This window comes from Triticum urartu, chromosome 5A (genome assembly GCF_056163025.1).
Source record: "Triticum urartu cultivar PI428250 chromosome 5A, HENAU_Tu73, whole genome shotgun sequence".
Classification (NCBI taxonomy): Eukaryota; Viridiplantae; Streptophyta; class Magnoliopsida; order Poales; family Poaceae; genus Triticum; species Triticum urartu.
In genome coordinates this window covers 686052052-686067727 of record NC_141877.1, presented here as the reverse complement: position 1 = coordinate 686067727, position 15676 = coordinate 686052052, and the positions used below count along the sequence as shown (strand labels likewise).

At 45.8% G+C, this 15676-nt stretch overlaps 1 protein-coding gene and 2 pseudogenes across 5 annotated transcripts; 1 reads left to right on the top strand and 2 right to left on the bottom strand.

The window, feature by feature from the left end:
• The first annotated feature begins 1084 nt into the window (after nucleotides 1-1084).
• On the top strand, nucleotides 1085-2815 carry LOC125507680 (protein NRT1/ PTR FAMILY 8.1 pseudogene; annotated as a pseudogene).
• A 3511-nt stretch (nucleotides 2816-6326) lies between these two features.
• LOC125511689 (uncharacterized) lies at nucleotides 6327-9155 on the bottom strand (annotated as a pseudogene). The gene is made up of 4 exons (XR_015603137.1): nucleotides 8760-9155; nucleotides 8587-8663; nucleotides 8364-8490; nucleotides 6327-6842 (listed from the first exon to the last, which is right to left on the bottom strand). The product of XR_015603137.1 is annotated as an uncharacterized LOC125511689 (transcript).
• A 213-nt stretch (nucleotides 9156-9368) lies between these two features.
• On the bottom strand, nucleotides 9369-15355 carry LOC125511688 (kinesin-like protein KIN-14E). Of its 4 annotated transcripts, none has more exons than XM_087522384.1 (20): nucleotides 15082-15354; nucleotides 14448-14767; nucleotides 14183-14354; nucleotides 14006-14082; nucleotides 13747-13924; nucleotides 13543-13652; nucleotides 13346-13445; nucleotides 13179-13265; nucleotides 12913-13089; nucleotides 12473-12746; nucleotides 12166-12327; nucleotides 11860-12075; nucleotides 11742-11779; nucleotides 11436-11599; nucleotides 11215-11340; nucleotides 10956-11081; nucleotides 10793-10864; nucleotides 10620-10682; nucleotides 10418-10480; nucleotides 9369-10305 (listed from the first exon to the last, which is right to left on the bottom strand). In XM_087522384.1, exons 1-20 carry the CDS (start codon nucleotides 15260-15262, stop codon nucleotides 9652-9654), a joined length of 3360 nt encoding a protein of 1119 aa, XP_087378510.1. In that variant the 5' UTR covers nucleotides 15263-15354; the 3' UTR covers nucleotides 9369-9651. The 4 variants fall into 4 exon arrangements, with proteins under 4 accessions (XP_087378510.1, XP_048533086.1, XP_048533082.1 ...); XM_048677129.2 differs by having other exon boundaries at nucleotides 14448-14749; XM_048677125.2 differs by having other exon boundaries at nucleotides 11860-12327; nucleotides 15082-15355.
• Nucleotides 15356-15676: the final 321 nt, after the last annotated feature.

The window sequence follows — 15676 nt, the reverse complement described above, 5'->3', positions numbered from 1 at the left end:
TCTCCAATCATGACAGTATAACGAACACCAGAAATAATAAACAATTACATCAATATTCGTAGACCACCTAGGGACGACTACAATCACTGAAGCGAGCCAAAGGTGCGCCACCGTCATCGCCCCTCCCTCAGTAGAGCCGGACACAACTTGTCGTAGTGGACAGTTGGGAGGTCGTCGTGCTAAGACCACATAGGACCAACACAACAGAAAAGAAACCGCCACCGATGAAGAGAAGTTTATATCAGAAGGATCCAACCGAAGACACAAGAACAAAGATGAACAAATACCAGATCCGAGTAGATCCATCAAAGACAACCACCGACCGAATCTCGCGAGATCAGTCGGAGACACACCTTCACACGCCCTCCAACAATGCTATACGGACCATCGAAACGGGGCTAGGCGGGGAGAACCTTATTCCATCTTCAAAAAGCTATCGTCGTCTCGACTTTCTAAGCAGGACAGAAGCCCAAACAAAACTTGAAGAAGAATCTAAAAATGAAGCCCTCCCACTGGCAAAGACCGGGATCCACGGCTCACCCATGGCTCTACGGCCACAGGAGACGTGGCAGATTGGCAAAGTTGCCGACCGGAGACAGAAACCCTAGCCATTTTTTACTTTTTCTTGGAGGAGAGACGCAGGGATGAGAGACAGATTCATTTATTTATCACGTGAATTACCAAGCGCCTCCGTATATACGAACTAAAATACAGATTCAAAACCATGTTAAATACTCCTCCCGTTTTAAAAAGATTTTGTCTACTTACAACGTGTCTACGTACGGATACAAACGTGTTCAAATACATCGTTATCTAGACAAAGATAAAACAACCGTTTTTCAGGTAATACATGTTTGTTTTTTTTGCATGGCTTGTCGTGGAGGGAGTATTAATCTGAGGCTCGGGCCCAAGAGGAGTTGACGTTGGATACGTGCAGAATCAAATTCAGACTCCGATACGTATGGATCTTGGAATAACCTGCTGCGACTTACCCTATATCTATCTACCAACTAGCTAGCTACGTACAGTAGTATATCCCTCAACAACAAAACAAAACAAAAGATCCCCCGGCGAGATGGCGGGCGCGACGACGATGGATGGCACCACCGACCTCTCCGGCGAGCCGGCGGTGAGGGGCAAGACGGGGGGCTGGAGGGCGTGCCCCTTCATCCTGGCCAACGAGTGCTGCGAGCGCCTCGCCTACTACGGCATGAGCTCCAATCTGGTCAACTACATGATCGACCGCCTCCACCAGGGCAACGCCGCCGCCGCCACCAACGTCAACAACTGGTCCGGCACCTGCTACGTCATGCCCCTCCTCGGCGCCTTCATCGCCGACGCCTACCTCGGCCGCTTCCGCACCATCGCCGCCTTCATGTCCCTCTACATCGCCGGCCTCGCCCTCCTCACCCTCACCGCCACCGTGCCCGGCCTCAGGCCGCCCGACTGCGCCGGCTGCAAGCCCGCCGCCGCCCAGACCGCCGCCTTCTTCACCGCGCTCTACCTCATCGCCGTCGGCACCGGCGGCATCAAGCCCTGCGTCTCCTCCTTCGGCGCCGACCAGTTCGACGACGCCGACCCGCGCGAGATGCGCAGCAAGAGCTCCTTCTTCAACTGGTTCTACATGTCCATCAACGTCGGCGCCCTCGTCGCCTCCTCGGTGCTCGTCTGGGTCCAGATGAACGTCGGATGGGGCTGGGGATTCGGCATCCCCGCCGCCGCCATGGCCGTCGCCGTCGTCAGCTTCCTCATGGGCAGCAGGCTCTACAGGTACCAGAAGCCCGGGGGCAGCCCGCTCACCAGGATGCTGCAGGTCGTGGTCGCCGCCTGCAGGAAGTCGCATGTCCCCCTCCCCGCCGACGCCTCCCTGCTGCACGAAGTCGCCTCGCCCGACGGCAAGGCCGCCATCGAGGGCAGCAGGAGGCTGGAGCACACGGATCAGCTGAGGTGCCTGGACAAAGCCGCCGTGGTGACGACGCCCGGCGGCGCTGAAGAAGAAAACCCGTGGAGGCTGTGCACGGTGACGCAGGTGGAGGAGCTCAAGAGCATGGTGCGGCTGCTGCCGGTGTGGGCGAGCGGCATCGTCATGTCGGCGGTGTACAGCCAGATGAGCACCATGTTCGTGCTCCAGGGCAACACCCTGGACCCGCGCATGGGCGCCTCCTTCAAGATCCCCGCCGCGTCGCTCTCCATCTTCGACACCATCGCCGTGATCGTGTGGGCGCTCGCCTACGACCGGCTCATCGTCCCCGCCGCACGCCGGATCACGGGCCACCCGCGCGGCTTCACGCAGCTGCAGCGCATGGGCATCGGCCTGGTGATATCCATCTTCTCCATGGTGGCCGCCGGGGTGCTGGAGGTTGTCAGGCTCCACGTCGCCGCCACACACGGCATGCTGGACTCCAAGGAGTACCTGCCCATGTCCATCTTCTGGCAGGTGCCGCAGTACTTCATCGTGGGCGCGGCGGAGGTGTTCACGTTCGTGGGGCAGATCGAGTTCTTCTACGACCAGTCGCCGGACGCCATGAGGAGCATGGGGTCGGCGCTGTCGCTCACGTCCAACGCGCTGGGCAACTACCTGAGCACGCTGCTGGTGGTGATCGTGACGGCCATCTCCACCAGGAACGGCGGCCTCGGGTGGATCCCGGATGACAACCTCAACCGGGGGCACCTCGACTACTTCTACTGGGTGCTGGCCGTGCTCAGCGCCCTCAACTTCCTCGTCTACCTCTGGATTGCAAAGTGGTACAAGTACAAGGCCACAGCACCTCCTGCAGCAGCTTCAGTCGTTGCCATCGGCGACGACACCAATTAGAATTAATTTGTACTCCTACTAGTGTTAATTCCTTCCCTCTAAATTAGGGGTGAACACAAGTTAAGTTTGAGATGATTTTATCTTGAAATTGTAGCTTTTGCTTTTGAGTGCAAAATTCTAGCTAGTACCAGCAGTTAATTAGTGGGGAATCTGATCTCATCTTCTTGATATATCAACTAGTGTTATCTAGGAGGTATCACACCTGGTGTTTTGTTTTTTCAGACTGTTTCTAATTGGAAGGGGTGCGTGCATTACTTTACTATAATTAGATTCATCACTAAACCATTGTAAACAGCTAAACGTCCTGACATATATAGGATGCATGCATATCTTGCTTAATTATACTAGTCGTGATCAGCATGTTTTCTGAATCTGGGGCATTTTATATTAACAGTAGCTTCTCTGTTCAGGTAAAATTAACAGCTAGCAGCAATCATTTTCAAACATATATACAAGACAGTAGGTAAAAAAGCATTTATATGTGCCCACTGGACATTTTATTAACCTAAAAATTAAGTAACAAACACATTAGCAATGCACCAAGGATGAACTCTAAAAAAGTTGACTGTTAAATTTGTCACGAACAAGCTAGATTACATGAGATTTATTTGTTTTTCTCTTCTCTCATATATGGCGTTGGATTGTTAGATACAGGTTACATGAGATTGCCACGAACAAGCTAGAGCCACGTTTTTTAAGTTTAAATTTAAATGGCTAGCTGTTCAAATGGCAGATACTCTATGTGATGGGCAGAGGTGGGTTATAATGCTGAATGATTAGATTTGATATTTCAACAAACAAATTAACATATACACTATGATCTAGTCAAGCATATCTATTCCAAGCCAATCAAATTTTACTGAATCTCCTGCATACCATACCACCACATGGAATGGAATACAACAGACCACACCACACCAAGATTCCACTACATCGACGAACGACTTGTACCTCAACTGCAATTAAACTAGGGCAAAGCAAATCTGGCTTGATGGGTTCTTTTGGATCCACAAGGTGAAAAGCAACTAGACAGGAAACAACACTTGCACAAAGCAACAACTAGTAGCACCAGCTGAATTGTTGGAAAACTCTTGCAGCTGCACCATCAGTTGCCATCGATGACACCAATTAGCTAGAATTTACAACTGCTTTTGATTCATATATTGTACTAGTGGGTGAAATTAAGTTTGAGATGATTTTATTTTGACAGACATTGTCGCTGTTATCAGCTTTTGCTTTTGAGCGCAAATTTGTACCAGGTAACCTATGTGCCATAATTCGTGGTTTTTTGAATCTACCTTTTGCATGTCTCCGGTTAGTGTCATGCATGATTCTGGTTTGTTGCTTATGGAATTGATTTCTCCCAAGGGAATGTTCTTCTCATTGGTGCTTCTTGAACATTCTACTCTTGTCATCTCTTTGATTAGTGTCATCTTCAATAAATATGATTCTAGTTTGTTGCTTATGGAATTGATTTTTCAGTCTCTTATTCAGTGGAATCTATATCATGGAATCTTGAGTTGCATCTGCTCGGGTTGATGGGGAACTTGCTAGTTTTGTTTTGATTGATAGCCAGCAAGGCTAATTTGAATGACTCCTGCTGATTCTACACTTACAAGTTATGTTTCTACTTAGGTCATCCTGGATGCTACTTTGATCACTATATATCAATGCTTTGTACATATGCCAGTTTATTTTGTACTGTACTTACAAAGCATCTTTCAATACATCTTGCGGTCTTCTGACTAATTTGATCACGATTACGGAATCTTGAGTTAATATTCTTTGTTTGCTGGGGAACTTGTAATTTAATTGACAGCTCGCTAGTTAAACACCTGCCGATTGCATTTTTCTTACATGCATCCTGGATTTTTAGGACACAAGGTATCCGTTCATGTCGTTATGTTCCATATTTCACATATATTTATTAATGGCTAAAACAGCAGAATCTTTTTCTGTACCGAGTGATGAAGATAGCTCTAGAGTATTTTCGAGACCTTGAGGGTCTAGATTTTGTTTACTTAGGTCCTGCTAACAATTTATTGTTTGTTGTTTTGTGCCATTGTGTGTGTGTGTGAATATTATTGTTGTATGCCACTGTGTGTGTGTGTGTGTGTGTGTGTGTGTGTGTGTGTGTGTGTGTGTGTGTGTGTGTGTGTGTGTGTGTGTGTGTGTGTGAATATTGCCTTGGTGTTTACTGCCACTTTTGAAATATATTCAGGTGAGCATTTCAAAAAAAAAACAATGCCTTGGTGAGTGTGGCTGTGCGTTTGTAATTTGTGTTTTGTACTGTTGCAGTTTAACACTGTGCCGGTCCCAAGCCGGCCCGGATGAGAAAATGTGGAGGGAACTCAAGTACAAGTTATTATTTTATAGTATTGAGTAGCAGAGAATGAAGTGAATAGAAATTAAACAGTATTCTAAACACATGCAGATTAATAGCCAAAAATACAAAATCATCTTGAACAATTCAGAAATTTAAATCCATGAAATGAGCCTTGAAACCTCTTGTCAACTTCTTTGTTGTGCACTTGTGAGGCATCGATCTTCCTAATTAATTAATTAAGTCATCAAAAAAAGTATCAGAAGAAATCATCCTAGGAGAAGGAGAAGAGGGAGAAAAGTTAAGTTAGCAGAGGGAGGCGTCCACCAACACCAAGGAAGCATCAAGCATCAGGAACTTGGTTTGGCTTGAGCACATCAAGCATACCCGGTTTTGGCTTGAGCACATCAAAGCATATATGTCACCAACAACTTACTGTATTTCTCAACCAGAATGGTAGGCAGAGCAAACAAATCCTTGGTATCTATTTATTTTCTAGTATGTAGTTTTTCATGTGCCCACAAATCTTGATCAAGCCATGCCAGAGGAGGAATTTTAATTTGATTGATTCCAGCTACCATGCATGCATCCTCAGGATACTAAATCAGAAACAAAGCTAGATTTTATGATAAACACATTCAGGATGCCACACAAGTTGGAATGATATGATGATACCCAGGTCTGGTACCGTATATAAAAGCAAATGCAAGAATTAACCTAGCTACAAAATCTACTCTTGAGGAGGAGGCCCACGGCCCCTTCCTCCATCACCTTCTGCACAGGATATTATTAATGGTGATTAAAACCATATTCAGAGAGGAGTTGGGCAACTGGAAAACAAGTATTCAAAGGAATGCCTGCCAATTTATAATATCATCACTACTACTTTCTACCCAAGTCAAAGCACAATATTAAAGATTTAATAAGTAACAAACACATTAACAATGCACCGACAAGAGAATGAACCCATACTTAAGCTATTAGCAACCTATAATATAAGTATATATATTATGCTGCTCTCCTCTAAATCTAAAGGTAGGTAGCTTAATTTGTTGAGGCTCTCATATGGCAAGAGTTGTTCATCAGTAGGAGTAAATCATATCAATTTGTGTGACTTGAATTGTCAAAATCGGTGAATTTGTTTCTTGTGCAGCTGTGGCACCATCTTGAGACCTAGTACAACTGGAATTAACTAGGCAGGGCAAAGCAAAGCAAAGCTAGCTTGCTGGGTCCTTTTCAATCCACTTTCAAGGTGGAAAGCAAGCAGACTTGCACAATAACATCCACAACCACAATAAGCTGGGTGCAACATTCTTGTTTTCTTCATATATTACACTACAGGTGACAGGCCTCCACATGCCCTGCCACTTAATGTCGACAAAACGCACGCACTGACTACTATATCTTTGACAGATTGGGCCGTAAGTTTATGATGTCATGCCCAAATTCGACAAGCATAAATACATTAGGTGGACGGTAACCATAGGATGATGACTATTCCCAAGTCGTCTACCAGTTCAAGAATCAGAGTCACTTGCTGTATCGGAATGCACGTCAAACGGTCTATTTCTGTTCGTGTTTGCCTCAAGTGGCGGCATATCATCATCGTCGTCTTCATCAGAGTTGTGCTCTTCCTCAGCCTGTGATGTCGTTCCTTGTGGCCCTGTCGCCCACCCATTGGGAGTTAACTTGAAGATAGCCGGCCTGGCATAAGAAAGATGAGTGAATCAGTAACAAGCTAACAATCCTGATTTTATCAAGTAGATAGACTACTGATGCAGAGCTCGTACGAAAACCAACAAACTGGCACATTATTATTAATTACAAGACCTTCTGGAAATATTTTAGGATCTTCATTACTCCCTCCGATCCACATTAATTGTCGCTTATTTAGTACAATGGAGTATTAGAATTTTGCCATCAACTTATATCACATCAACATTTTCATATAGTATCAGTGCTCGGTATCATTTCCATGTTCCATCAGAGCAGGCAAAACCAGAATCAAACCATTTAGGCTGTTTGCCCTAATATTTTGTTTTTACCACACCATTTAGGCTGTTGAAATGCAGCACTGGCTACCACCTACCAGCATATCCATGGAAAGTGAATTTGATCCAATTTTTTAGAAAATTGGAAGGTTAAACAACTATAGTGTTTCCAAGCCATCGTATGCATACATTATACTCCCTCCGTCGCATATTAATTGACGCTCAAACAGATGTATCTAGCACTGAAATACGTCTAGATACATTCATTTGAGCGTCAGTTAATATGGGACAGAGGTAGTATTACTAAAACAGCCAGACAAACTAGCACAAACTGGGAAGTAGGTCATATATCAGATTACAAGCAACCGCAGCAGACATGTGGTTAAATATAACATAAGACCATTTTGCAACCTAACATAGCTTGCAAAATGATGTTATATTATGGGACGGAGGGAGTAACAGACAGCTATCATAAACACAAGAAATTTAGACATATTGCCAGGACTAGGCTAGGAGGGTGTATTCTTACAAATTCTATCGCGACAAAAGGAAGTCTTGAGTTGTGCCTAGAATTGGAAAATTATTATTGTACATCTTGGCCTGGGTGATAGAAGTAGAACACACTACATACAAGCCTATACTGCAGCTTGGTGGATAACAGGTATCATAAAACACAAGAAATTTAGATATATTGCTAGGACTAGGAGGGTGTATTGTTACACCTTGTGTTGCAATGCAACAAAAGGAAGTCTTCTTCAGTTGGTTAGAAGAGCATTGCACATATCAGGACACTCGTCAGAACCAGTGCTAATTAGAGTATAAGTTTTAGGGAGAAACCAGTACCAATTATTTAAGGTAGTACAGTATTTGTATGAAGTATTCCTGCTAAATTTTACTTGATCAAGCAAGCAAATCATTCGGTCTGTTTCACATCACACAAACAAGTGCAGTGGTGGCTGATGTCATGACCCAGGGCAGGACTAACCCAAAGTTGCAGAGCAATTATGTCAAACACACATCACAGATGACTTGTGCCTAGTGGTGAATTGGGCATTGGTCTCCAGTACAGTACAAACTTATCCTAGAATTTGCATACTTGCATTTAGGGGACATAAATCCACTCCAAGTAAGTAGTAACTAGGTGATGTTTACTTTGTCAAGTAAAGTAGTGCAGTAAATATTCATTCAGGGAGAGGGAGCAGCAGAGCAGAGGGGAATTGAGCAACAAACTCACCATTTGCCGGATTTCTCGAGCGCACGAACTTGATCATGAAAGAGGACCCGTGACACGACACAGGCTATCTTGCTTCCGGATTCGAGAGCCTCGTCCCTGCCACTAGCATCAACAACCACGAAATTCCCTGCACATTCATTCATTCACCATTCTTGATCAGAGCTAGCGTGGTGAAGTATATATAAAAGCCAAGCCATTTTTTGGTACTAAATAAATGACTGACCGTTCTTGATCCAGAAGCTCTTCTGGAACTTGGCGGGGAAGAGGGCGAGAGACTTTGACGCCCTCGCCGTCGGTCACCTAAAACCAGCACGGCGGCAGAGTGAGTGAGAAGCAAGAAGCAATTTTTAAGAGAGAGAGAGAGAGAGAGAGAGGGAAAGGAAGGTAAGAAGGTACCTCGATGAGGTTTGAGCCGCGCAGCGTGACGACCTGCATGATGCTCTCGCCCTCCGCCAGCGTCACCGCGGTGCCCTCCTCGCACGCGCGCCGCAGGTTCTTCCTACCGCCCTTCATTCTTGCCCTCCTCAACGGACGGACGGACCACCGACAGAGGGGCTGCCCACAGGGAAGGAGGCGGACGGCGGCGAGCTAGCGTCGGCTCTTGTTGCGGCGGCGGCGGTGGGGAACTAGCTAGGGTAGGAGGACTGCAGGCACAACTTGAGCACATAACACGCCCAGGCCCAGCCCACTATGTGATGTGATAGTGGGCCTTCCAACCTTGGGCCTTTATTTAGCAAATCAATGGCCCCTCTAAACATTATTTATAACACTACTTCAAATGAGCTTAAAGTCATTTTTACAAATGTTTACAAATTCTATAAAAAAAATGTTTATGGTGTTTACAAATGTTTACAAATGAGCTTAGTTCTGACAATTTAATATTCTTAAGGTCCTTTTTCAAAATGTTTATGGTGTAACGATATCCAGCTCAAAACAGCGCATGTCCATGGTGTAACCAACAAAATTGGTATAGACAATAGAGTAATTATCATTGAGGCAGAGCTATGTGTTAAGATGAGGGACCCCCACCATTGAACCAACTTATGATTAACTTATGAAAACTAGTATAACAACAACAACAACAACAACAACAACAACAACACACAAATAATATGCAGTAAGTACCAACTAGTATAAAGTACAAATACTACAAACAAACAAAGTTACAGACAAGTCGGTCATCACTAGAGCAATGCAAATGCAATGGCGTCCCGTCCCGTCTCATCTCATCTCATCTCATCTCATCTCATCTACTACAACACACGCACCTAAACGCTCGCAGCCTACCTCACCTCACCCACCCCTTGGTCTTGTTGCTGCTCGCCACCGCCGCCTGCTGCTGCTGCTGCCTGGTCATCCTGGAACCAGGAGCCACCACCACCTTCTGCGCAGCAGCAGCCGCCGACGTCCAAGGCCTCGCCGGGATCGACGCCCTCTTCGACCTCACCTCGCCGCCCTGCAGGCTCCTCTTCCTCGCCACGGCGGCGGCGGCAGCAGGGAGCTGGTTCTCGACCTCACCCTGCATGCTGCTCCTCTTCCGCCCGGCGTTCTGCCCGCCACCGCCACCGCCACCCGCACGAGGCTGGCTCTCCTCCCCTTTCCTCTTCCTCTCGTTCACGACGGCCGCCTCCGGGGCAAACAGGGAGCGCTTGTTGGCCGAGTCGGAGCTCCTCAGGATGCGGCGGTGCTGCTGCGCCTTCTCGCTCATCGCCTCCTCCCTCGCACAACAAGCCGGCACCACGTTTGTCTCCACAGGGGTGGCAGGAAGAACCCTTGTGACTAGATTATTGTTTGAGGGTTCAGGCATCGTCGTGCTACTAGTGCCTTGAGGCTTTGGTTCAGGCATCATCGTGCTACTAGCGTCTTGAGGTTTTGGGTCAGGCATTGTGCTTGCGTCTTTGAGTTTTGTCATCTCCTGCAGCTTCTTCTCGAGGTCGAGCAGCTGAAATAACATGGACACAGGCATCAGGCTCTGCATTACTAACTAGTGTAGTGCCCTCCAAATGTAGTAAGGCAAGAAATGAGAGCAGAGCTCTGAGAAAAGGCTAAGCCACCTTGCTCTCAAGCATTGACTCTGTTTTCTGTGCTTCCAAGAGTTCTTGCCCCATTTCCATTGCCTGCACATTTTTTAGTTTTATGAATGATGATGAATAATATACAAGTGTCAGCTACCCGGTGGTTTCAGAATCTACACCAGCATGGATGATCAAAGAAACCAAATACGTGCAGATGCAGCGCAGCTAGGAAACAACCAACCTTTGATTCTGCAGCTGATCTTTGCTCTTCCTGCTCCTTTAGTTTCAGCTCCACCTCCTCAATCTGAAACAAGAAAAAGGCACATAATCAAATCAACCCAAGTCTCTTGTTGTTAATAATGCCCATTGATTGATGATTGTTATCCAGGTAAAAGATTCAATTGAATTCTGTACCGTTTGCTTAAGAGCTGCGACCTCAGAGTCTGACTGCTGCTGCTGTCCAAGCTTACGCTCCAACTCCACTATCTGCAACAGGATAGCATTATTATCTGCCTTACCTTACACAAATTACTAGCTGTTAACGACATTAATTAACCACTTCCAATTCCTACGTTACCTTGTGCTGTAGCGCAGTACATGCTTCTTCCTTCTCCTTAAGTTTTCCAGAAAGCTGACTCTGCTGCTTTTCCGACGTAATTTGAGAATGCATCTTAGAGTCTAGTTGGCTTTCAAGCTCCTTCACCTTCAATCAAGTTATTACAGAAAGTCTGTCAGCCACAATTTACAAGTGAAGAAAAGCAGTCTAGAAGAGTCAACACAAGATTCAGTCAGATATTTGAAACTGAAACAATAGCCTCCTCCTCAACTGCACATACCTTGTCTTGCAAGTTTTTGTAAAGCTGCTCTTTTCCCTTGGCTTTACTCTCTAAATTTTGACAGTTCTCTTCCAGCTTTCTCAAAGATTCCTCCTTAAGCTTGGCTTCCTGCTTAGACCTTTCAAGCTGACACACATTCACCCAGCAGAAATACCCATCAGTTCAGCTTCAAGCAGGCGCAGAACTAAGAAGCTTCAGCAGAAGGCAATACCGACACTCACCATCTGTTTGACCTTTTGAAGCTCGGCCGTGTCCACCTGCTTCTTTGCTGGGCCCAGTTCTATGCCACGGACACGGCTTGCAAAGTTCAACGAACTCAAGGTTTCTGACACGTCGTTGTCCGATGGGCTAATTTGCACAAACATTAGGGCTTTCGAATCCCCTCCTGTTACCACAATTGTGGAGAACAGAAAAGAGCAAATTAATCACGTAGCCAAGTGAGAGAATGCAAGAGGAACAGAAATGGTTAATATTTGGTATATTGTTCATATGGTATTTGTTCCACAGCAACAAACAGATCCAGTTACCTAAAGAGTCTTGGAGCAAGTGCGTCAGCTTGGAATTCCTGGGCAGAAGAAAAGCATCAAGACAGTGAGAAAACAGGAGCTGATAGGTGCAAACCCGTTACTGACTCAGAGTGCAAACCTGTAAGGGATGTGGCTGCTTCTGGAAGCAAGAGCAGAAATGACATCCCCTAAAGCAGAAAGCGACCTGTTGATATTTTGTGCTTCCTTGAGCCGATCACCTTGCGCGTCTGTCTTGGCTAACCGCTCGCTTCCAGCAAGATCAACTAACCAAAGCTTACTTCTTGTACAGTCCCCATTTATCAGGTTCTTTGCTCTAACCATGATACAAAGCATGCTGAAAAAAATGATAAAGGTCAAACCATTTTTACCACAAGCAGGAAGGTACTCCATGGAGAAATGAAAAATAATGTTAGTTATGACCAACCAGTGTGAGCGACTGCTGTGTTCATTCACATTGTTTGACCCTACAGCCCTCGAATTGCTTCCAGTTTGTAAGACATCCCAAACTTCATTTATGTCCTCAACTTTGGCCTCAACTATGCCGGGCACATGATGGGATCCTTCACCTGCTTGTTTGATCTCCAACCTACATATGCAAAGATACACAGGTTACCACAACATGGTACTATTGTGAACAAAAAAATAAGGAAGGGTGCCAAAGGGAAGTGGCTGTACTTCTTAGATGAACTATTGTGAAACAAAATGAAGGGTACTAAAGGAAAGTGATTTACTTCTTAGATGAAGGGGATGTTGCAAGGAGGTCTCTGATTTGTTCATTGTACACCTCAAGCACACTAACAGATATGTTGTACGTGACAGTGTCTTTTCTCTCCTCAGCAATCTTGAACAACTCCTCCAGAGTTCTATAGTTTACTCCTCTGTTCCTTTCAGTCCCTTCCATGGTGAAGGTCTTCCCGGTTCCTGTTTGTCCGTATGCAAATATGCATACATTGTATCCATCTAGCACTGACGTGACTAGTGGAGATGCATCGGCGTAAACCTCAGCTGTTCATGGATACAACTTGTATATTAGACAAACAAAGAAAATTTTATGATTGGAAACTCCAACATTACTTGGAAGTATAAACTAGAATTAGCAACATTCGCATTGTAAGAACAGTTGTGAAAGACAACAAAAAGCAAATACAAGCTCCATAGTACCAAGAGATACCTTGGTCATCCTTTGGGGTGTAGACTCTGTCAAACTTGAATGTCTTTTTTGCTGTTCCACCATTTATAATCCCAATGTCGCCATCATTTGCTCCATCAAAATCTACAACACATTTGTACCCTGACGATGTCTCAACTTTGCTCAAGGGGCGGCATCTGCAGAAAACTCTAATATTTCCTGAAATAAAAGAGATAGCCAGAGTCATTGTCCCGACCAAATTCTGGAAATGAGTGTAAGCATCTGAATACAGAGGGGGCAATAGGCACCTTTTGTCTCCTGGACAATATTATGAAGTTTCTTTCTCTTGGCCATCTCCTCGTGGTACTTCATTTTCAGATCGTCACACTGTGCAACTGCAATACCAAAAACATGCAATGCTTTGTTAAATACTTGAAAAGCTGTGTAACAATCCCACTTCAGAGTCAGGTATTACCTAAGGCTCGAACAGCTTCAATCATCTTACTCAAATCAGGAATCGCGTGCGCACAGTCGTGTGCTTCAAGAGATAACAGTGCTTGCTCTTGTTTCATGGCCTGAGTATTACGAAGATACAATTAGCAGCAGCTACAGCAACCATTTACCATTTCTTGTGGTTGTTGTGATCTTGCAGACAGTAAATCAGAGCATTACCTTGATTTTGCTCTCCAAGTTAGATATGGCAGCAGCCCATAGTTTCTTGTCATTTTCGTAGTTCTGAGAAACTTTTCTTAGTTGGTCCGTTTGTGTGTCAAGGACTTGTTCTGCAAGTTATTATATTATATATTAGAACAATCATATACCTATATAAGCAAAACAAGGATAGGACGATGCTTAATGCAATAGTCTGGTACTTACCAAAATTATCAGTTTGCACAAGCTTTTGGTGAAGCTCCATCTTAAGCCTGTCAAGTTCTTGATTGGTAGTTTCTACTAAAGACCACGCCATGGAGCACTCGTCGGACTTGATGGAGCACTGGCTGGTTAGCTCCTCGATCTGTTTTTCGTACTTTGAGATGAGTTTAGCTGTCCTTTTCTGCAATTTGGGTACATTGATCATGTATCAGGATTACATACATGAGATAGGATGGTAAAACAGTTTGTGAGAAAAACTGACCTGAATAGGTGAAGAAATCTCAACATCAGTTAAGCATTTTTTGCATAAGCCACTCCCGCGTGCACCTAACTTTGCCGCTGCATGTTCAACGCAAAGATTATTTATCGACAGGAAAGGAATGCAAGCTTGTGAATGAGCACATACATTGTTTGCATCTAAAATAAATAAACCAGCTACCTGGTGTTGCTGGGGATTTGCGAATGCAGATGCCACAAACCATGGGGTTTCCTCTTACTCCCTTGAAATCGATGATGATAGCACCATTGCTCCCGACAAAAGCCCTGATGTCAAGAACCTGAAGGGGCCTGTTACCTCCGACCACCTTGAACACATCAAGTTGAGACAAAATCTGTGAAGAAAAAGGCAGACTGTTTGAGCCAGCAGATGTGGATAAGGAAAGCATGCAACGAAATTTATGAGAGAAACAAGTGAGTGAGCTTGCCTTGTCTTGTTGCACGAGGACATCAAAAGATCTGATTCCTGTTGGCCCGGCAGTGTGCACTATCTCCGCGAAATGCAGATCCAGGTAATAGTCTCCAGGGGCAAGGCCGTCGAATGTGTAGGTGAAATCGCCGTAGCGTGCCGAGCTGTAGAGCGAGGGATAGTCGCCGCCTTCAACTATGGTCTCGGATGTCTCTATCGACTCCCCTCCTTGAAAGAAAGAGTCGCTGGAAAACAAGTTTGCAGAGGGATGGTCGGCTTGGATGGCGCACCCGCCGGCGTTGACGAACAGGACGCATTCACCTGGTTGACGAACAGGACCTGAAGGTTTACAATTATCTGGGAACAGTAGACTAGTCATAGCATGTGAAATAGCCTCAGAAAGGCGAGCGTGGAAGAAGTCTTGTACAAACCTGAATCTATCTAGCAGGGAACAAAATCTTACTACTAGTCCTTGCGTGTGAAATGAGGACAAAAATGAGATTTGGGGGCAGTACAGTAGGATTCCTCTAGGGTTTATAAATAAATTGGCGATTGATTCACGGACGGAGCGCGAGAGCCAAATCGGCGGCCTATTCCTAGGAAGCAAGCAGGCACGAAATGGGGAAGGGAGGGGAAGGGGAGGAGAGCAGCACCTGCGCGGCAGTCGGCCCGCCTGAGCCCGGAGACGGCGACGCGCGGGCCGGAGACGAGGATCATGGACTCCGCCTCCGCCTCCTGCGGCGCCGGCGCCGGGTCGGGGTCGGGGCTGGCGTCGACGCAGGCCGCCTCCCAGCCGGCGGTCCAGGTGAAGTCCATGGGGTCGTCGCCTTCCATGCCTGCGAGAGGAGGATTTGGATTTGGATTTGGGTTTGGGTTTGGGTTTGGGTTGTTTGGATTGGAGCCGCCGTCCGATTTCGAAACTGCTCTGCTCTCCTCATAACATATATGGGTGGGTGACGACCGTTGTTGTGTGCTCGGGTTCGGGCCAGGCCGGGCCGGGCCCGGTTCTTGCCCATGCGCCTCCTGCCTGATTCTCCCGCCCTAGAAAAATTCCGTTTACCCCTAAAAAAAATAGAAAAATTCCGTTTAGTTTTTATTTATTTTAGAATTAGAAAAAAGAATTGGGTCCATGTCTATATCTGTGTTAGCATTTCTCAATGACTCTCTTGGTTCGGCCCTCGGAGATTTCCGACTCCTTCTTTCACCGTTTGTTTCGTCTTGTGGTCCGACGAGCTATGATATAAGGAA